This window comes from Macaca mulatta, chromosome 19 (assembly GCF_049350105.2).
Source record: "Macaca mulatta isolate MMU2019108-1 chromosome 19, T2T-MMU8v2.0, whole genome shotgun sequence".
Taxonomy (NCBI): Eukaryota; Metazoa; Chordata; class Mammalia; order Primates; family Cercopithecidae; genus Macaca; species Macaca mulatta.
In genome coordinates, this window is record NC_133424.1 from 65,488,583 (window position 1) to 65,511,167 (window position 22,585).

The following is a 22,585-nucleotide window of genomic DNA, read 5'->3' on the forward strand; positions in this document are numbered from 1 at the left end:
AAGCAAAAACTCAAGTTATCTCTGTTTACCAGCCTAAAAACGAAATGAAGACATACAGTATACAAATATACAAATTTGCAAAACAGAATATCACAACAAAAATTCACTAAACGTTTTCTAAAATTAAGTTATGATTTTTATGATTTTTCTTCCATTGAAGAGAATGAACAATAGTTCCTGATGGAGACAGTGAGTGATGGTGGACTGGACAACATGTTTTACTCCTTAGTCCCTAAGCATCACTGTGTGACATTCTATCATAAAATATATATATATCATGTGATGCTTACTACAAAAGAAATGTAATATTTAACAACAAGTAGTATAATCAGAATTTGCTCCTGCCTCTCTGATGACAGGAAGTTCTGCTCATAGGTCTTAGCTACATTATAGCCATCTTTTGGCTATTATTATTATTATTATTTTTTTTTTTTGAGATGGAGTCTCGCTCTGTCACCCAGGCTGGAGTGCAGTGGCGCAATCTCGGCTCACTGCAACTTCTGCCTCTCTGGTTCACACCATTCTCCTGCCTCAGCCTCCCGAATAGCTGGGACTACAGGCGCCTGCCACCATGCCCCACTAATTTTTTTGTATTTTTAGTAGAGATGGGGTTTCACCATGTTAGCTAGGATGGTCTTGATCTCCTGACCTCGTGATCCACCTGCCTTGGCCTCCCAAAGTGCTGGGATTACAGGCGTGAGCCACCGTGCCTGGCTGGCTATTATTTTTTAATTATTATTATTATCTTTTTGAGACGGAGTTTTGCTCTTGTTGCCTAGGATGAAGTGCAATGGCACGATCTTGGCTCACTGCAACCTCCACCTCCCGGGTTCAAGTGATTCTCCAGCCGCAGCCTCTCGAGTAGCTGGGATGACAGGCATGTGCCACTATGCCCAGCTAATTTTGCATTTTTAGTAGAGACAGGGTTTCACCATGTTGGTCAGGCTGGTCTTGAACTCCTGACCTCAGGTGATCCACCCGCCTCAGCCTCCCAAAGTGCTGGGATTACAGGTGTGAGCCACTGCACCTGGCCCCTTTTGGTTATTACTAAAGAGTCAAAAAAGTAACAGATGCTGGTGAGGTTGTGGAGAAAAAGGAACACTTACACACTGTTGGTGGGAGGGTAAATTAGTTCAACCATCCTGGAAGACGGTGTGGTGATTCCTCAAAGATCTAAAAACAGAACTACCATTCGACCCAGCAATCCCATCATGCATGCACGAACATACACATACGTGCACATGTTCACTGTGGCACTATTCACAATAGCAAAGACGTGGAATCAACCTAAATGCCGACCAATGGTGGACTGAATAAAGAAAATGTGGTACACACACACATACACCACGGAATACTATGTAGCCATAAAAAAAAAAAAAAGAGATGATGTCTTCTGCAGGAACATGGATACAGCTGGAGCCCATTATCTTTAGCAAACTATCACAGGAATAGAAAACCAAATGGTGCATGTTCTCACAAGTGGGAGCTAAATGATGAGAACACATGGACACATAGAGGGAAACAACACACACTGGGGTCTATCATGGGTGGAGGGTGGGAGGCGGGAGAGGATCAGGAAAAATAACTAATGGGTACTAGGTTTAATATCTGGATGATGAAATAATCTTTACAACAAACCCCCATGACACAAGTTTAGCTATGTAACAAACCTACCCCTGGACTTAAAGTTAAATTAAGAAAAATAATAAATTATAGACATTTTTATATAAACACCCACTGCATGAGAATTCCTAAATGAACAGCAGAGTCTTCATGAGATGGATGCACTGTGAAGAATTTAAAGAACCTCCTGCTGTTAAGACAATTATGTTGATTTAATATCTTAAAACCAATTATGAAAAAAGACTACCTTCTCCATCCCCAATGTCTACTTCTGAACTTCCCATTCTATTCCAAATTAATATTTTACAGCCAGAAACACAGACTCAATTGTTTCGCTACAAACGTATTATAAACTCAAGCTAAGCAAGTTTCCGCCATCAGTCTACTTTTCCAAAGTTTTCCAGGTATTTGTGCACATTAATGTATCACTTACATATGCAGCTTCTTTAATCCTGGTTTATAAAGAGCTGAAAGGGCATCCAAATGAAGTCTCTAAACAGTCACTACCACCCAACCTCACTGACACCATGGAGCCTGCCCCCCATATCCAATCCATGACTAGGCATCAAACCCTTCCCAGAACAATCATCTAAATGGAGCCTTTTCCAAAGTTCCATGTTACTGGGTCACAGTGAGATGGAATCTAGGTAGAGATGGAATTGAGGCAAAGCCCTGGGTGTGAATATACATGTCAGTCAGGACACTTCAGAGTCAGATAAAATTAGCAAGTCCAAAATATGGCATTTCAGGAAGGAGAGGACAAAACAATCAACCAAGAATATAACTTTTACCTGAGAAAGAGCCATTCCCTCCTCTTCTTTCTTTCCTCTTCCTCTGAGTTTCTTTCTCCAGTAAGATCAGTCTGTATGTCAAAAATATGTTGTTTAATGCTTAAAATCAATACAGGCCCTTCCTCTACACACACAGACACAGGAAGAGGCTTGATATAGAAATAAGATGGTCCTTAGCTTTCAACTGCAACAAGAGTGAAAATAAACTCATGAAAAAAATAAACTAAACAGAGACTAAGAAGTGAGTTATTCCACCTATGTCTTCAAAAAGTTCTCCCTTCTTGCTGAAACCCAACATTCTGTATCAATTGCATTGTCCTCTGTCCACCTGATGCTCAGCCAAGAAAAACTGCTATGTCCAAGTTCACAGCCTCTCCCTGGGTAGCCAGCATCCAAAGACCGTCAGTCAATGCAGGATAATAAAAGCCTAAAATTGGAACAGGTGAAGAGCCACCATAGCTCCAGAAATCCCTGCTGTAGCCATACTACGTAGTTTAGATATTTGTCCTACAGGCAGAGGGAAAGCATAAAAGGATTTAACGCCAGGAGATGCCATAATAAAATTAAGACTTACTCCTGATGCAGAGATAGTGAGAAAGTATAAAAAGCTGAGAGAAGCAGCTCTCCTATCTCTAAGCCTATGCCCCCACCCCTTTCCTAGTAGTTTCCATCATTTTTGGAGGTCTGAGAGTCATTTAAGACTAACTGTAACTGGGCACCCTCTCTCAAAAAATTGCCACATGCAGACACATGCTCAATCCTGAACATCATTTCAGGGGTTCCATCGGCTCAGATTCAGAATTTCTGGTATACCCATCATCTCCATGTTACCGGTGGGCACACTGAGCCTGAGAGAGAGGAGACATTTCACCAAGTTACCTGGGAAAGGTCTGAGTTGAGTGAGCAGAACTCAGTTGTAAATGAATTCTGAAATGGTGGCCTGGATAGGGCAGTAGGAAAGGTTTATCCTTATTTCCAGATTACCATTCACATTCCTGAGTAGAAGCTTCTATTCCATGGGTTTAATCAATCCCAAGGATTTAATTCCTCTTTTCCAGAAAAATATTCAAAAATATGAAATTACAAATAGCTATTACTCTTGGAAAGCATGAAAGGGGGTCAGCTGTGGAGATTAGTGCTGAGTAATCTCTTCATTATGAACAGATGGGCTCTGTTGGAACAAAATTCCACACCAATCCAGGCCATTCTTCAACATCTTGCAGAGAAAGGACAAAGGGGACCTGGGGGAACATCTACTTAGTGGGAGGCTTTCAGATGACATAAGGGAGTAAAGAAACTGAATAGAGCTGAGCCTTGACCAACACCAGTGATAGGGGCACTAACCGCCCCCAGCCCCCAGTCAAAAATTCAGGTACAACTTTTGATTCCCCAAAAACTTAACTACTGATAGCCCATTGTTGACCAGAAGTCTTACTGAAAACATAAACCATTGATAAACACATATTTTGTATGTTACATGTATTGTATACTGTATTCTTACAACAAAGTAAGTTAGAGAAATGATACTGTTAATAAGAAAATCATAAAGAAGGGAAAATATATTTACCATTCACTAAGAGGAAGTGGATCATCACAATTCTTCATCTTCCTCGCATCCCCCCACCGAGGTCATATTGTGTGGGCTGCAGTGGAGAAGAGAAGGGGTTCATTTTGCTGTCTCAGGAGTGACAGGGGTAGAAGAAAATCCCCTGTATAGTTGGACCTGCATAGCTCAAACTGGTGTTGTTCAAGGTCAACTGCATTAAGCTAACTGGTTAAACCAGATTTTAAGGGCTAAAAGATTATCAACACCCTTAGAGTGAAACACTGTGAAATCAGGTACAAGACATAAAAGAACAGTTCCAATATATGATAAAAAGTAGAAAGCATTTAGGCCAGGCGCGGTGGCTCACGCCTGTAACCCCAGAGCTTTAGGAGGCGGAGACAGATCACCCGAGGTCAGGAGTTCGAGACTAGCCTGGATAACAAGGTGAAAATCCCATCTCTACTAAAATACAAAAAATTCGCCAGGCATGGTGGTGCGTGCCTATAATCCCAGCCACTCGGGAGGCTGAGGCAGGAGAATCGCTTGAACCCTGGAGGCGGAGGTTGCAAGTGAGCCGAGATCGAGCCACTGCACTCCAGCCTGGGCGACAAAGTGACACTCCGTCTCAAAAAAAAGAAAAGAAAAACAAAGCATGTAAAACTCATAAGCTGAACGATACATTTAAGAGAAAATAATTTGAAAAATTTTTTTTAAATCCAATAAATTCTGGAATTACGTTTAAGACAAGTTGTATATACATCAAATTTAGAAAATGACACAAGCCACACACAAAAAAGGAGGGAATAATATTGTTAATGTCTGTTGGTAAAGCAGCATATGGGGTCACAGTTTCTTCCCATTTCTTGACTCTCCTCAAGATGAGAGAAAGGGAAGAGGGTAACCTGGAATCAACTGAGCTAAGTCAGTTAACCCTCTGGCTGAATAAGGGTTACTTCAGATGTAATAATTAGAAAACGCAGAAACCTCACACCCTAGTTTTGCAATGTTCATTCTCTTCTGCATAAACAGTGAAACAAATTTTAAATTAATTATAGAGCCATGCATCAGTACTTCACAACTTAATGTTCCATATTAAATCAACTCCAAACTCACTTGGATTTGGGTCCCCGTCAATCTCTCTCTCCCACCTTCTGTTTCTTTCCTTTTCTTTCTCCCATTTCGGCGTTTCCCTGTCCATTTCTGCTCATTTTGCTTCCCTTCCCCTCCTTCTCTGACAGTGTTTGGCCTCATCTTGGTAGCATCCTTTTTTTCAGTCCCGGCTATTCTTTCTGATTGCTCTCTAATTTCGCGCATTTCTCCCTCTTTCTCCTCCATTTCTGCTTCCCCTCTGTTCTCCCTGGACGAGGGCGAAGGGTGTGTATCCGCCCCGAATGAGGGCTTTACCAGGAGGAGAGAAGAGGGAGTCAGAGAAGAGTTTTAAGCAGAGAAACGACGCGGTGGGCGGTCGGTAGCCACACTGACCGAAGGCAAAAAAGTACGGGCCAGTACCCACTTCAGAACGATTTTAATCCGAAATGGACGCAGACCTCCAGACCCTCTGGGAGCTACGGGACTGGGAACGTCTAGGGGCCACGCCGAGCAGGTTCGGGGTTTTAACCTACAGGGCGACCCCAAAACCCGACAGCTGAGCGTGGGAACCTGGGGCCCGCGAGGCGCAGGCTTGAACCCGAAAGACGGAGACTCACTCACCCGAGAGTGACAGTAGCCCCGCGAGATCCGCTTCCGGGTCGGCAGGAACCTGCGCGTACGCGAGTGCACTGGGGAGGCGCAAGGGGCAAGGGCAGGGGCAGGGCGCGGACCAATGTGGGGATAGGCGGGCAAATGGCGGGAATGGGCGGGCAAATGGCGGGAATGGGCGGGGACAAAGACGGGATGGGCGGGGATAATGGCGGTGGGCGGGGACAATGGCGGGGCGGGGGCGGGGCCTACGGGTCGGACTGCAAGACCTCACCTCGGCGCGTCCCAGCGACTTTTTTGGGTCTGTTCGTCGTCCAGCAGTACTCGATTCTTCACTTTTGGATTCCCTTGAATCTCTTTGGTGTCCTTTGAAGCCTAGTTAAGCAAAAAATTAGAGACCCATAGATCCCCTATATTGGAATCGGAGCTTAAGTTGGAAAAGATTTGCTTGGAAACGTTTTTGCGAGCGATGGAGGCGCGTCCTGCGATGAGGCGGGAGAAGCGCTGGGACCTGGTGGATGGGAGAGGGCTACGGAACAGGTGGGCGCTTGGATCCAGGAACTTCTGAGATCTGGACGATTAGAATTTTTATTTAATTAAGTGAAAGCTGGAGTTGTCTGCGTAGGTGATGGAAACTACAATGAGATGCATTTTTGTGCCTGTGCGGATTGTAAAATTTTATATTGACTTTCACTGGAATATAATTTTTGTTTCTGTTCCCCAGTCACCCAGGAGGCAGAGATGCATCGTGGGCTGAGTTCCAGAGAATTTATGGGGTCAGACCCTGGGCTGTGGGGGTGGAAAGCTGAGGCTTGGCTTTAAAAGAACAAAAATTTCTGCTTGTATCGATATAAATTTATTTTCCTTTCTTTATTATTCTAATGCGCGCTTCTTAAGATAAATTACAAATCCAAGTACTGGATTTATTAGAGTTGGTATCTTGTGTTTTGCCTAAGTTATTAATTACTAATATAATATCGTTATTATTATTTTTATTATTATTTTGAGATGGAGTCTCTCTCTGTTTCCCAGGCTGGATTGTAATGGCGCGATCTCGGCTCACGGCAACCTGCGCCTCCTGGGTCAAGCGATTTTCCTGCCTCAGCCTCCCGAGTATCTGGGACTGCAGGCGTATGCCACCATGCCTGGCTAATTTTTGCATTTTTAGTAGAGACGGGGTTTCATCGTGTTAGCCAGGCTGGTCTGGGACTCCTGAGCTCATGTGATCCGCCCACCTGGGCCTCACGAAGTGCTGGGGTTATAGGCGTGAGCCACTGCTCCTGGCCTTTAGTTTGTAAAGTCTTTATTCTCAGTTATTCGGAAGACTATTTTTAACATAATATGTGTTTGGCAGTGCTCCTGGACAACTGAATTGATTTCTCTTGGGCCCGGAGAGGAAACTTGCTGACTGGAGGCTCCTCAAGAGAAGAGGAGCCTATATGGTGGTATCTGAGTAAACCAAGCCCTATCCACTGCTTCTTTGAGTCTCTGTTTTCGTAACTGGGAATTACATCTGATAATAGGTGAAGGGTGAAAAAATGAGAGTGTATTTTAGCATAAAAATACATATATATGTTATTTACATATAAACATACACATATAAAAATTCTATTTATTTTACATATAAAATCCATATATGTATTTAAATTTTTTTTTTTTTTTTTTTTTGAGATGGAGTCTCACCCTGTCGCCAGGCTGTAGTGCAGTGGCACGATCTTGGGCACTGCAACCTCCACCTACTGCAACCTCTGCCTATCGGGTTCAAGCGATTCTCCTGCCTCAGCCTCCCAAATAGTTGGGATTACAGGTGCGCGCCACCACGCCCAGCTAATTTTTTGTTGTCGTTTTGCGTTTTTTTTTTGAGACGGAGGCTCACTCTGTTGCCAGGCTGGAGTGCAGTGGCACTCTCTCGACTCACCGCAACCTTTCCCTCCCGGATTCAAGTGATTCTCTTGCCTTAGCCTCCTGAGTAGCTGGGATTACAGGCATGTGCCCCCACACCCGGCTAACTTTGTATTTTTAGTAGAGATGGGGTTTCACCATATTGGTCAGGCTGGTCTCGAACTCCCGACCTCATGATCCACCTGCCTGGGCCTCCCAAAGTTCTGGGATTACAGGCGTGAGCCACTGCGCCTGGCCTTAAGAAATGTTTTTAAAGTGTATGGCACAGTTCTTGGTGGTGGAATATATAAACTGTAGGTTGGAGAGTCTAATTCCCCTAGATGGGGACATAGCCACATGTAAGGCTGTCAGGAGGGAAGTTTGAGGACATCGTGGCTCCCAGTGTAGGAAATATGGGAAAGGCATTTGTCCTTTGATTTTCTGCTGAGAGCTTCAAAATGCACATGCCCCAAGATTATGTCACTTTTTTTTCATGATGAAATGGAATTTATTTCTGGATGTGTATTTTAATGTTCTAATGCTGCAATTTTGGGGGTGAAGAAAATAAAATTCAGAAGTAGAAAATGAAAGTTTTCCTTTCCTGACCCCTCCATACTGGTAAATAATTGAGATGGCCAGGGTTAAAAGTTTAAGGAAATGTGTTCCTAAACTTGAAAAATTTTAAATTTTCACTCTGCTTAATAACTCATACTGGGAAAAATTTTGTACAATAAGTAAATACTGTGGATAGTAATATGTTCCCATTGATTATTCCTTGTTTCATACTAGTTTTGTGTCAACATATCCCTTCATTAGTTTGAGCTGTATCTTTCCAGACCATTTAATATGTATTTAAGGTATAGGATAGTACATATAGTCACAGTGCACTGTTAATTCTGTACTAATATTTTACCTAAACCCCACCAATTGATTTTCTTAATCACAAGTACTTTCTGGGGATATTTTCTAATTTTAAAGAATATGAATGTACCAGACTTTAATAGTTTCCTCATTTTAGACTTTCAATGTTGTTCTATTTATTTATTTATTTTTTGAGACAGAGTCTCGCTCTGTCACCCAGCAGTGGCGCCATCTCAGTTCACTGCGACATCCACCTCCTGGGTTCAAGCAATCCTCCTGCCTCAGCTTCTCGAGTAGCTGGGATTACAGGCGTGTGCCACAATGCCTGGCTATTTTTTGTATTTTTAGTAGAGACAGGGTTTCACCATGTTGGCCAGGCTGATCACGAACTTCTGACCTGAAGTGATCTGCCCTCCTTGGCCTCCCAAAGTCCTGGGATTACAAGTGTGAGCCACTGTACCCAGGCCCTATTGCTTCATTTTTAGATATTAGGTAGAATGTACAATTCTATCAGCGTACTTCTCGAATTTTGAATGTGTATGTGTTATCTGGATGTCTCTGAAAAGTGGCATTGATGGTTCATAGGCTGTACTAGTTATATCTTTCTGCATAAAAAATTACCCCAAAGCTGAGTGGCTTAAAATTACAATCTTCAGCCAGGCACGGTGGCTCAAGCCTGTAATCCCAGCACTTTGGGAGGCCGAGATGGGAGGATCACGAGGTCAGGAGATTGAGACCATCCTGGCTAACACAGTGAAACCCCATCTCTACTAAAAAGCACAAAAAAACTAGCTGGGCGAGGTGGCGGGTGCCTGTAGTCCCAGCTACTCGGGAGGCTGAGGCAGGAGAATGGCGGGAACCCGGGAGGCGGAGCTTGCAGTGAGCTGAGATCCGGCCACTGCACTCCAGCCTGGGGGACAGAGCAAGACTCTGTCTCAAAAAAAAAAAAAAAAAAAAAAAAAAAAAATTACAATCTTCTTATAACAACAGATGCTGGTGAGGATGTGGAGAAACAGGAACGCTTTTACACTGTTGGTGGGAGTGTAAATTAGTTCAACCACTGTGGAAGACAGTGTGGTGATTGCTCAAGGATCTAGAACCAGAAACACCATTTGACCCAGCAATTCCATTACTGGATATATACCCAAAGGGCTATAAATCATTCTACTATAAAGATACATGCACACGGATGTTTGTTGCAGCACTGTTTACAATAGGAAAGACTTGGAACCAACCCAAATGCCCATCAATGATAGACTGGATAAAGAAAATGTGGCACCTGTACACCGTGGAATACTATGAAGCCGTAAAATACAATATGAGCTCATGTCCTTGCAGGAACATGGTTGAAGCTGGAAAACATCATTCTCAGCAAATTAACACAGGAACAGAAAATCAACCACCACATGTTCTCACTCATGAGTGGGAGTTGAACATGAGAACACATGTACACAGGGAGGAGAACATCACACACAGGGGCCTGTCAGGGGGTGAGGGGAAAGGCGAGGAAGAGTATTAGGACAAATACCTAGTGCATGTGGGGCTTAAAACCTGGATGACAGGTTGATGGGTGCAGCAAACCACTGTGGCACATGTATACCTATGTAACAAACCTGCACGTTCTGTACATGTATCCCCAAACTTAAAGGAAAATAATTTTTAAAAACCTACAGTCTTCTCTTATCCTACAGTTTCTGATGGTCACGAAGCTGGGACCAACTTAATAGGGTGGTTCTAGCTCACTGGCTTTGAGGAGGTGGTGGTCACACTGTTGGTCACCCTGCAGTCATCTGAACACTTGACTTTGGGGCCTCAGTTTTCTTCTGAAGATTAGCATTATGGTAAAACAATGGACATCTTAAGGAAGACTACATAATCACCTGCAGAAATAGCATGCTCATGGTCAAAATAACATAAATGTAAGAAAATGAAGAGGTTCATTGAAGTATTTTATTAAAAATACATTTCAAGTATCTAACCAATACATATATACCCACTAATAATTTATTTGTTCTTTTTTTTTTTTTTTTTTTTTTTTTTTGAGACGGAGTCTCGCTCTGTCGCCCAGGCTGGAGTGCAGTGGCCGGATCTCAGCTCACTGCAAGCTCCGCCTCCCGGGTTCACGCCATTCTCCTGCCTCAGCCTCCCGAGTAGCTGGGACTACAGGCGCCCGCCACCTCACCCGGCTAGTTTTTTTTTTTGTATTTTGTAGTAGAGACGGGGTTTCACCGTGTTAGCCAGGATGGTCTCGATCTCCTGACCTCGTGATCCGCCCGTCTCGGCCTCCCAAAGTGCTGGGATTAGAGGCTTGAGCCACCGCGCCCGGCCAATTTATTTGTTCTTATATTCTGATGTGTAATCACTAATAATTAAACTAATAGAGTATGATTTCTAAGTTAATTTGCTAATGAGAAATAATTTACAAGGGTAAAAAACTATTTTCCCAGTTAATATTGTCTTCTTATTTAATTTTAAACATGTTGAACCACATTCTCTTATTTGCATGTCTTGTATTCTAAATAAACCTTTCTCAGGCATGCTGAATATTTAAATTACTATTTATTTTTTGAATTTATTTTTACATTTAGTTCTATTCATTTACTTATTTATTTGGAGACCAGGTTATGAGACTGACTATTTTTTGTATTTTTGGTAGAGACGGGGTTTCACTGTGTTGCCAAAGCTGGTCTCAAACTCCTGGCCTCAAGCAATCCACTCACCTCATCCTCCCAAAGTGCTGGGATGACAGGTGTGAGCCACTGCACCTGGCCTGCTATTTTATATATAAATTCAGAACTTAATTAAAATGTTTTTTTCTTATTAGGAATATAATAGTCACAAAATCTTTTCATAGCTTTGTTTTTTTTTTTTTTTTTTAATAAGAAATAATGGAAAACAGTCTTTCCCAAACACTCCAATGGTCTCTTTGGAAATGCTCACTAGAAACTTCTAATAGATTCTAGGCATTAAAAAAGTTTTCCAGAACTATTCTCAGCTTCCCAAGTGTAAGCTGGCATTGACACTACAGGTGAAATCCTAATTGCAGTTTTGTGGGGAGATGAGGTCACAGAATCACAAAGCCACATTTCAGGCTCTGCCTTCCTCCCTCCCACACATGCTTTGACTGTTCAGATCGTCACCCTCAGCTCACAGTCCTGGCAGCAAGAAGGAGTCTGGTATTTTCTACTTTTGACTGAGGGACATAGTCTGTAGCAGGAGTCTGTACATAGGAAATATATCAGGAATCGGGGTAGGTGTGCATGTCTGGAAAAGAAACTCTTTTGGGGTAGAAATTGGTCTGGGACAAAACTAAATAGGAAGAAGGAATAATGCCTGGGGCATGAGCTGAGCTTGTGGAGAGGGACTGGAGGTCTGAAATCCTAAACTGAACCGTGACTACTGCTAATGTAATATAACAAAATTCTCATTGAAGGGGTTTTTGGTGTTTAATCCAAGTGTTATCAAAGTCTGAATTTTAATGTGCTTCAGGATTGTAATTTCAAAATTAATCCACTGTTTAATACGGTGTGCAAAAGTCACAGAGATATTTTCAGAAGTGGTGTAACTATTTCTGTAAAAGCTCTATGCATGGGATAGGTCTCTTCCACAGGAGGCCTACGCGCCGCCGCTTGTGCTGCCGCCATGTCTCTAGTGATCCCTGAAAAGTTCCAGCATATTTTGCGAGTACTCAACACCAACATTGATGGGCGGCGGAAAATAGTCTTTGCCATCACTGCCATTAAGGGTGTGGGCCGAAGATATGCTCATGTGGTGTTGAGGAAAGCAGACATTGACCTCGCCAAGACGGCAGGAGAACTCACTGAGGAGGAGGTGGAACGTGTGATCACCATTATGCAGAATCCACGCCAGTACAAGATCCCAGACTGGTTCTTGAACGGACAGAAGGATGTAAAGGATGGAAAATATAGCCAGGTCCTAGCCAATGGTCTGGACAACAAGCTCCGTGAAGACCTGGAGTGACTGAAGAAGATTCGGGCCCATAGAGGGCTGTGTCACTTCTGGGGCCTTCGTGTCCGAGGCCAGCACACCAAGACCACTGGCGGCCGTGGCCACACCGTGGGTGTGTCCAAGAAGAAATAAGTCTGTAGGCCTTGTCTGTTAATAAATAGTTTATATACCAAAAAAAAAAAAAAAAAAAAAGCTCTATGCATGGGATAACGAATATGACAGAGCTAATTGAATTATCTAATTCATAGCAAAAACAATGTGACTGAATAGGAATTGCTGAACTATAATTATTTTTCTGTAATACAGGTATGTCATGCTTAATAGAGGCAGTAAATGTGTGTCTGCTGAGAATGTCTGCGGTCTGTTAATCATGCTGAGACTGTTTTCCTTCCTGAAATTAGGGAAGGTTCTTTAAGAAAAAGTTAACAACATAATAGAGGGTTTCAGACAGCAAACGATTAAGGACTTAATTTTAAATTTTCAATTTTAAAACTAATTATTACATATAATCTCATCAGAAGAAAGCAATTTTAAAGCTCATATGTTTCTTGTTATATTTTCTCTGTTTTATGAACATTTCAACATTATTCCAAAGCTCACTATTCATCTCTCTCTATTTTCTTTTTCTTTTCTTTTTTTTTTTTGAGACGAAGTTTCATTCTGTCACCCACGCTGGAGTGCAGTGGTGTGATCTCGGCTCACTGCAACCTCCGCCTCCCGGGTTCAAGTGATTCTCCTGCCTCAGCCTTCTAAGTAGCTGGGACTACAGGTGCGTGCCACCACACCTGGCTAATTTCTTTTTTTTTTTTTTTTTTTTGTATTTTTAGTAGAGATGGGGTTTCACAGTATTAGCTAGGATGGTCTTGATCCTTTGACCTTGTGATCCACCCATCTTGGCCTCCCAGAGTGCTGGGATTACAGGTGGAGTCACAGCGCCCAGCCTCTTTCTCTTTTCAATGTATTGAATGCACAAGATTTCATACTTTCAAATTCCATTTTGCAAATTTATTATATTTTCATAGGTTTCCCAAATCAAATATTAATTCAAGTTTCAGTTCGTTGTTTTAAAATAATAAATATATAGTTACATAATCTTTAAAATGATTAATTTGTTTTCTACCCTAAAATACTTTATCACCTTTTATATTTCATGTCTCGTATTTTAGTGCACAACCTACCTAATTTTGTACATTAATTTCCGTGATGGATGCCATAGTATTTTTAGTCTTTGCAGGCAATGAAATGAGTTTTTCCGCTGGTATCTTAACATCTACCCACATTAAATACATTGGGTCGTATAAAATTTTTTAGTGCTTATGATAATTTATTCAGACCTATGAATATTCACTCAGAAGTTATACTGATATGTAGAATAAATACTTTGACAAAAATAGGAAATTATCAAACCAAATTTATAAAGTGAATATGATAAATGTTTATACATATATAGGTGTGTTTGTATGTGTGTATATATGTATATATACAAATATGTGAATAGATATATAAAGAACACAACTAGGCGACTATTATGGTATAGCGTAATGGTGAACACCAATGTCACTGCAATCAGGCTACTCAGGAGACAGAGGCTGCAGTGAGTCAAGACTGTACCACTGCACCCCAGCCTGGGTGATAGAGTGAGACTCCGTCTCAAAACAAACAAACAAAGGGTGCAGATAGGAGACAACAAGTAAGTAGGGATTTGGCAGGTGGGAAAGAAATTGAATGGATTTTTGAGATATTCAAAAGGTAGATTGTTCTGGATTAAGCCTTGATAGCAGCTGGCTATATTGGCAAGAAGTAGGTTTCAGTATGGACTTTTTCATTTCCAACTTAAGGAGACAAGTTTTTGGAAGAAACCATCAGCCTTGGAGCAGCAGATGAATACCAATTTGAAGCCAAAATACATGAATTTGTTTTGTTTAATGCAGAACTTTTTTTCTTTTTTTTTTTTTTTTTTTTTTAAGACAGAGTCTCGGCCGGGCGCGGTGGCTCAAGCCTGTAATCCCAGCACTTTGGGAGGCCCAGGCGGGCGGATCACAAGGTCAGGAGATCGAGACCACAGTGAAACCCCGTCTCTACTAAAAATACAAAAAATTAGCCGGGCGCGGTGGCGGGCGCCTGTAGTCCTAGCTACTCAGGAGGCTGAGGCAGGAGAATGGCGTGAACCCGGGAGGCGGAGCTTGCAGTGAGCCGAGATCGCGCCACTGCACTCCAGCCTGGGCAACAGCGTGAGACTCCGTCTCAAAAAAAAAAAAAAAAAAGACAGAGTCTCGCTGTTACCCAGGCTGGAGTGTAGTGGCGTGATCTCAGCTCACTGAGGCAGGCAACCTCTGCCTCCTGGATTCAAGTGATTCTCCTGCCTCCGCCTCCTGAGTAGCTGGGATTACAGGTGTGTGCCACCATGCCTGGCTAAGTTTTGTATTTTTAGTAGAGTCAGGGTTTCACCATGTTGGCCTGGCTGGTCTCAAACCCCTGACCTCCAGTGATCCGCCCGCCAAGGCCTCCCAAAGTGCTGGGATTACAGGGGTGAGCCACCGTGCCTGGCCTAATGCAGAACATTATATTGATTTTGAAGTCACCAAGGGAGCAAAATGAACACCTTCAAAAGAAATAAAAAGGATATTAATTCAAACATAGGAAATATTTTAATATGATCCTCTGTAAATTATAAATGGTTGTAATTTTTTTAACTAAACATTTTATTTTAGAATAATTTTAGATCTGGAGAAAATTTGCAAGTATAACACAGAGAGTTCTGAAATATCTGTCACCCAGTATCCCTCATGTAAACGTGTTGCCATGAAACATTTGTCAAGTCTATGAAACAAACGTTGGTTCATTCCTCTTAACTGACTTTATTTATATTTCACCCGTTTTAACACAGTCTTTTTTCTCTTTCAGGATCCAGTCCAGGACATCACATTATATATATTTTTATTTATTTATTTATTTTTATGAGACGGAGTTTTGCTCTTGTTGCCCAGACTGGAGTGCAATGGCCCGATCTTGGCTCGCCACAAACTCTGCCTTTCGGGTTCAAGCGATTCTCCTGCCTCAGCCTCCCAAGTAGCTGGGATTATAGGCATGCGCCACCAAGCCCAGCTAATTTTGTATTTTTAGTAGAGATGGGGTTTCTCCATGTGGGTCAGGCTGGTCTCAAACTCCCAACCCCAGGCGATCCACCCACCTCAGCCTCCCAAAGTGCTGGAATTACAGGCGTGAGCCACCACACCTGGCCAGACATCACATTATGTTTAGTCATCTTGCCTGCCCACCCTGTTTTGCTCTGTGGTTTTGTTTTTCATGATCTTGATACATTTGAAGAGCACTGTTTTACTTTTAGAATGTCACGAAAATTGAATTTGTCTTTTGTTTTTCTCGTGGGTAGACTAGTTTCATGGGTTTTGGGGAAGAAGACCACACTAATCACATCATATGCTGTCAGCAGTCTGAGGCAATTTGGATGAGTTATCTCTGGTGATGTTAATCTTGATCAGTTAAGATGGTGTTTGTCAAGTTTCTTCACTATATGGTTACTGTGTTTTCCTTTCCACAATCTAATCTTTGGAAGGGAGTGTCTAAGCCCATTACACATTTAAAGTGAGTATGTGTATTTGTGTGCAAGGGATATTGAATTAACCTTCATCTGCTGGGAGGTGTCCACATAGATTATTTGCCATCCTTCTGTAAGGAAGATATGTCTTTTCTCCTTCATTTATTTGTTTATTCAATTGTTTATTCATATCAACATGAACTCATTGATATTTATATTTTGTTTTATAATTCATTGCTAAGGAATTAATTTTGTTACTTGTTTTTGCAGCTTTGGTCACTGGGAGGTGTGGAATAATAAAAAATATATATCTGGTCTTCATCCTGGTTCCTGTTACAGAGCTTCAAAATCTTTTTTTTTTTTTTTTTTTTTTTTTTTTGAGATGCAGTTTTGCTCTGTCACCCAGGCTGGAGTGCCTGGCATGATCTTGGCTCACTGCAACCTCCACCTCCCAGGTTCAAGCAATTCCCCTGCCTCAGCCTCCCAAGTAGCTGGGATTACAGGTGCATGGCACCACGCCTGTCTAATGTTTGTATCTTTAGTAGAGACGGGGTTTCACCATGTTAGCCAGCCTGGTCTTAAACTCTGGACCTCCGGTGATCTGCCTGCCACAGCCTCCCGAAGTGCTGGGATTACAAGTGTGACCCACCGTGACTGGCCCAGAGCTTCATAATCTTTTTGAATTTCCTGAATGGTGAATGCCTTTGTCATACTCATGAGGTGACTCATGGCACGGGTCCCTACATAGCTTTAAAATGAGGACTGGTCACCAGAAAGACCAACTATGTAATTAGAAGTAAGACCTTTCAGTCACCAGATCACTGGGAAGGGAAGAGGCTAGAGATTGAGTTCAAGCTCATGGCCATTGAATTAATCAACCATGCCTAGGTAATTACACCCTGATAAAAAATTCAGACATGAAGGCTTGGGAGAGCTTTCTGGCATGGGAAACATGTCAATGGACTGAGAAATTGGTACCTGCTGATTTGACAGGGACAGGAACTCTTACACTTGGGCCCTTCTAGACCTTACTTCATGTATCTTTTCATCTGGCTCCTTGTTGATAGCTTTTATAATAAAATGGTAGTTGTTAGTATTGCATTCTCCTGTGTTCTGTGAGTCATTCTAGCAAATTATTGAACTAAAAGACCTGTGGGAAGCCCCAGGTTTGTCTTTGACTTAGCAGGGCTGCATTTGGCTTGGGGCTGCCTGAGACTTTTAGCTGACATCTGAAGTGGGGCAGTCAGTCCTGTGAAGGACTTTGCCCTATTAACAGAGAAAAATACCAGCTGAGGCAACAAAGGGAGACCCCATATCTACAAAAAAAAAAAAAAAATGAATAAATTAGCCAGGCACTGTGTGCACACCTGTGGTCGCAACTACTTAGGAGGCTGGGGAAGGAGGATCCCTTGAGTCCAGAGGTAGAGGCTGCAGTGAACTACGGTCATGCCACTGCACTCCAGCCTGGGCAACAGAGCAAGACCCTGTCTCAAAAAGAGAAAGAGGCCGGGCACGGTGGCTCAAGCCTGTAATCCCAGCACTTTGGGAGGCTGAGACGGGCGGATCACGAGGTCGGGAGATCGAGACCATCCTGGCTAACACGGTGAAACCCCATCTCTACTAAAAAAAATACAAAAAACTAGCCGGGCGAGGTGGCGGGCGCCTGTAGTCCCAGCTACTCGGGAGGCTGAGGCTGGAGAATGGCGTGAACCCGGGAGGCGGAGCTTGCAGTGAGCTGAGATCCGGCCACTGCACTCCAGCCTGGGTGACAGAGCGAGACTCCGTCTCAAAAAAAAAAAAAAAAAAAAAAAAGAGAGAAAGAAAGAATGAAAGAAAGAAAGAGAGAGGGGGCTGGGGAGGGAGGGAGGGAGAAAGAGAGAAAGAGAAGAGAAAAGAAAAGAACAAACTCTGTAAAACATTTTAAAAAGGTTTATTCTGAGCCAGTATGAGTGATCATGGCCCAGAGCAACACAATCTCAAGAGGTCCTGAGAAAGTACGCCTTTCAGGTTCAGATTATAGTTTGGTTTTACATATTTCAGGGAGACAAGAATTGTAGGTAAAAATCATTAATACACGAATGGTATATATAGGTTCAGTCTGAAAAGGTGGACATCTCAAAGTGAGGCTTACAAGTCATAGATGGGTTTTAGGGATTCTTCAGGTGGCAATTGGTTGAAAAGTTAAGCTTTTTCTAGGTGCTGCAAAGACTTGAAGTCAGTATTAGGAATGGTTAAGTTAAGGTAAGGGGATCTGCTACCTTCCATGTGATTTTCTACTGGTGTCAGGTTGGAAAGTAAGCCACATTATACTGAGTTAATTTTTAAAAGCATGTTTAATGACATTTTATGGTTTGCAGGGCATGACTTAACCTTTGCCTGGCATGGCCTTAGGTCTTGTTTATAATTTGGTATCTTATCACCACAAAGAGTCCATTCTCTCAGTCTTATGATCTTTTTTTTTTTTTTTTTTTTTTTAAAAAAAAAAGATGGAGTCTTACTCTGTCATCAGGGCTGGAGTGTAGTGGTGTGATCTTAGCTCACTACAACCTCTGCTCCTTGGGTTGAAGCAATTCTCCTGCCTCAGCCTCCTAAGTGGCTGGGATTACAGGTGTGCGCCACCATGCCCAGCTAATTTTTTTTGTATTTTTAGTAGAGACAGGGTTTCACCATGTTGATCAGGCTGGTCTCAAACTCCTGATCTCAAGTGATCCACCTGCCTTGACCTCCCAAAGTGCTGGGATTACAGGTATGAGCCGCTGCGCCTGGCCATGATCTCTGTTTTAATATCAATGCCGGTCAGTTGTGCCTAAACTCCAAAAGGGAGGGAGTATAAGGAGGTCCATTCAACCTCCCTTCCCAGGATGGCCGTTCAACCTCTCTTCCCATCATGTCTGGGAATTCAGATTTTAACATTTTTCTGGGTTCCCCTTGGCCAAGAGGGAGTCTACTCAGTCTGTTGGGGGATTAAGAATTTTATTTTTAGTTTACAGCCCTTCACTTGTGAAGTCCTTGTTAACACCCGGTAGTGTCATAACTGAATTAATTGCAAAGAACCGGGGACAGGTACCCTTTTAGGTCGGCTCTGTTTTTGGAGCACTTCCTTACTCTTGCTTTTTGCCACTACACGATCTCCCAGGCTCATCTTGAATTTTCCCTACCCGTGCCTTGGACTCAGCAGCTTCTCCAAGGAGCCTTTTATTAGAGAATGACATCAGAAATCAAGATGTGGGTGCTGGGTGTTCCCATTGCTGCTGGGGTATCATTGCTAATTGGCCTTCTCAGCAGGCAGACCTAGGAAATATGTTTACACACATGTTAGTAATTTTTCTGTATTTATCTAACCACGTACTTTTTTTCTCCTGGGTAGACTGGTCCAGGGGTTATGGGCTTTAACTTTCTATAGCTAAATATGTGTTCATACTATTGTCCTTGACTCTAATACCAAAGAGATCAGTCTAACTTTTCCCTGTTGCTTCTCTGTACCTGTTTCTATTTATCAAGTATTACGGTGGGGAAGAAAAATAAATCTTGGGACCCCAAACTCACTAAGCCAAAGGGAAAGGAAACGTCAGGCTGGGAACGGCATCAGGCAAACCTGCCTCCCAATTTTTCCTAAATAAGATAGCTACAAAGATTTTTTAAAAAGTGGTGGCCAGGAGCGGTGGCTCACGCCTGTAATCTCGGCCCTTTGGGAGATCGAGGCAAGCAGATCACGAGGTCAGGAGATCGAGACCATCCTGGCTAACACGGTGAAACCCCGTCTCTACTAAAAATACAAAAAATTAGCCCGGTGTGGTGGCGGGCGCCTGTAGTCCCAGCTACTCAGGAGGCTGAGGCAGGAGAATGGCGTGAACCGGGGAAGTGGAGCTTGCGTTGAGCCGAGATCGTGCCACTGCACTCCAGCCTGGGCGACAGTGTGAGACTGTGTCTCAAAAAGCAAAATAAAATAAAATAAAATAAAATAAAAAGTGCTACATAACCCCCCTCACAATTTACTCACAGGGAAATTCCTTGTGGACCCCCAAACCTTTACCCTAAAACAATTCTGTTGAATCTCACCCAGACAATGTAAATTGATAGCTTATCTTCACAGGTACGGGACAAAGAGCAGAGCTCAAAGTCATCCCTCTGTACTTCTTTGTAACTCTTGTTGGACAAGGAGAATTTAAAAGTGCCTTGAGAGGCCGGGCGCGGTGGCTCAAGCCTGTAATCCCAGCACTTTGGGAGGCCGAGACGGGCGGATCACGAGGTCAGGAGATCGAGACCATCCTGGCTAACACAGTGAAACCCCGTCTCTACTAAAAATACAAAAACTTAGCCGGGCGAGGTGGCAGGCGCCTGTAGTCCCAGCTACTCGGGAGGCTGAGGCAGGAGAATGGCGTAAACCCGGGAGGCGGAGCTTGCAGTGAGCTGAGATCCGGCCACTGCACTCCAGCCTGGGTGACAGAGCGAGACTCCGTCTCAAAAAAAAAAAAAAAAAAAAAAAAAAAAAAAGTGCCTTGAGAAAACACATTTTTCCTTTTTGCTTTTGAAAATTCACTTTGTGGGATAAAAATCTTCACAGGGGATCATAAATTTCCTGGTTTGCTAGGCAATACGAGCAGTAACTAATATTTATCTGACTTGACATATATTTGCATTACCCCTATCCCCAAGCTGAGATCTGTTGTTAGGCAAATACCCAAAGCCACTCCCTCTTTATCCTCCTCACTGATCCATGATTTCTATCCCTTCCCTGTATCAGGGATGAAGACGGGTAAGGGAGCTGTTATGCTCATGTGGAACTAATTCAACAGCATCACTATTTTCTTCTTTGGACAGATGTTTATTACTACAACTTTGGTGAGAATTGTGGGGTTTCATGATATATTAGTAGTCCTCCAGTGTTTTGTTTTTTGTACATTCTAATGAGTTTTGTAAAACTCTGTAATCTCCTTTCAAATGGAATCTAAAATTTTAAGTTAAAGGTTAAATTTAATCAAAAGAGAATTCCAAAAGGTACAACCCTCAGACTATCTTAAATGTTTAAACATAAAAATAAAAATGCTGCATCACCACAACCACATCTATGTGGTTCGTTTATAGCATTACAGCATAATCTCCAAAGCTGGAAATGACCAGACAATGTCCAGCAATGGATAGATGAATAAACAAGCCGTGGCACATTCATAGAATGGACAACATTCAGCAATAAACATGAATGAACGCGTGAAATGCACAACCTCATGGTTGAATATCAAAGGCATTCAACTGGCTGAAAGAACTCAGTTTCAAAATGTTATGTATTCACACCCATGTTCATAGCTGCCTTATTCACAATACCCTAAATCTGGAGGCAACCCAAATGTTCATTGATGGATGAATGGATAAACCTAATGTTGTATTATATGTACAATGGAATATTGTCAGCCTTAACAAGGAAGTAACTTCTAGGCCAGGCGTGGTGGCTCATGCCTGTAATCCCAGCACTTTGGGAGACTGAGGTGGGCAGATCACCTGAGGTCAGGAGTTTGAGACCTGCCTGGCCAACATGGTGAAACCTTATCTCTACTAAAAATAAAAAAATTAACCAGGTTTGGTGGCACATACCTGTAATCCCAGCTACTTGGGAGGCTGAGGCACAAGAATTGTTTGAACTCGGGAGGCAGAGGTTGCAGTGAGCTGAGATCACACCATTGCACTCCAGCCTGGACAACAGAGCAAGACTCTGTCTCAAAAAAAAAAAAAAAAGGTAAAAAAAGGAAGGAGGTTCTCACACACCATGCTACAACATCCTTAAACCTTGAGGACAGTATGCTAACTGAAATAAGCCATCATAAGAAGACAAGTATTGCATGATTCTACTTACATGAGGTGTCCAAAACAGGCAGGTTCATAGGTGCACAAATAGAAGGCTGGTGACCAGGGGCTGAGAGAGAGGGAATTGTTTAATGGGTAGAAGAGTTTCAGTTTTGCAAGATAAAAACTTCTAGGGATCTGTTGCACAACAATGTAAATATATTTATTAACAAACTATTAAAAATGGTTAAGATGGTAAATTTTATGTTTTTTTAACCACAATTAAATGACTTATGTACCATATAATTTCATTTATATGACAGTCTGAAAAAGATAAAGATATAGGGACAGGAATCCAATCCCAGGTTCCCATAGTGTATAGGGTGAAACATTTATTTCAAAGAATCAGGAGAGAATCTTTGGAGTAATGGAAAATCTCTATACTCACGTTGTGGTGGTATATATTTGTCAAAACTTAAAGAGTGGAACATCTAAAAAGCGTGAATGTTAATTTATGTATACTATACATCAATAAAACATACTTGGTGGTGAAAGGGAGGCCGCAGGGGAGATGAAGGAGGAGAGAGGAACTAGATGGAGGCTGGTGTGATGGAAGGCACTGGGGAAGATTGGAGGTCACTAATTCATTCTCCATTCATCATCTCTCTCATTTACAGTGGACTCACTGAGTCATGGATAGACTCTAGTTTCAGTTCATGAAGAGCAGATTATGATTCTGTAAAACACCCCCGAGAACACTTAAAAGTTAACATGCCATAGAGTGCCACAGGGAATATCTGGGATGTGCAACATGCCACAGCATTTTCTCTTCCCCTTTGGGACACCGGGTACAGAATGTGACTGCAGTGGGTCCGGCAAGAG

The 22,585-nt window shown here is 42.5% G+C and overlaps 1 protein-coding gene and 1 pseudogene across 2 annotated transcripts in view; one reads left to right on the forward strand and one right to left on the reverse strand.

The window, feature by feature from the left end:
• ZNF677 (zinc finger protein 677) overlaps positions 1-5,710 on the reverse strand; it is a 30,026-nt gene extending 24,316 nt beyond the window's left edge. Inside the window, exons 1-3 of the mRNA XM_015124798.3 lie at positions 5,074-5,710; positions 3,982-4,057; positions 2,415-2,485 (exon numbers count right to left, since the gene is read on the reverse strand). Of these exons, the coding sequence (XP_014980284.2) occupies positions 2,415-2,429 (15 nt within the window). The 5' untranslated portion in view covers positions 2,430-2,485; positions 3,982-4,057; positions 5,074-5,710. The remainder of the gene's footprint in view (positions 1-2,414; positions 2,486-3,981; positions 4,058-5,073) is intronic.
• A 6,289-nt stretch (positions 5,711-11,999) lies between these two features.
• Positions 12,000-12,561, forward strand: LOC720167 (small ribosomal subunit protein uS13 pseudogene; annotated as a pseudogene). The gene has a single exon (XR_014524.5). The product of XR_014524.5 is annotated as a small ribosomal subunit protein uS13 pseudogene (transcript).
• The last annotated feature ends 10,024 nt before the right edge of the window (positions 12,562-22,585 follow it).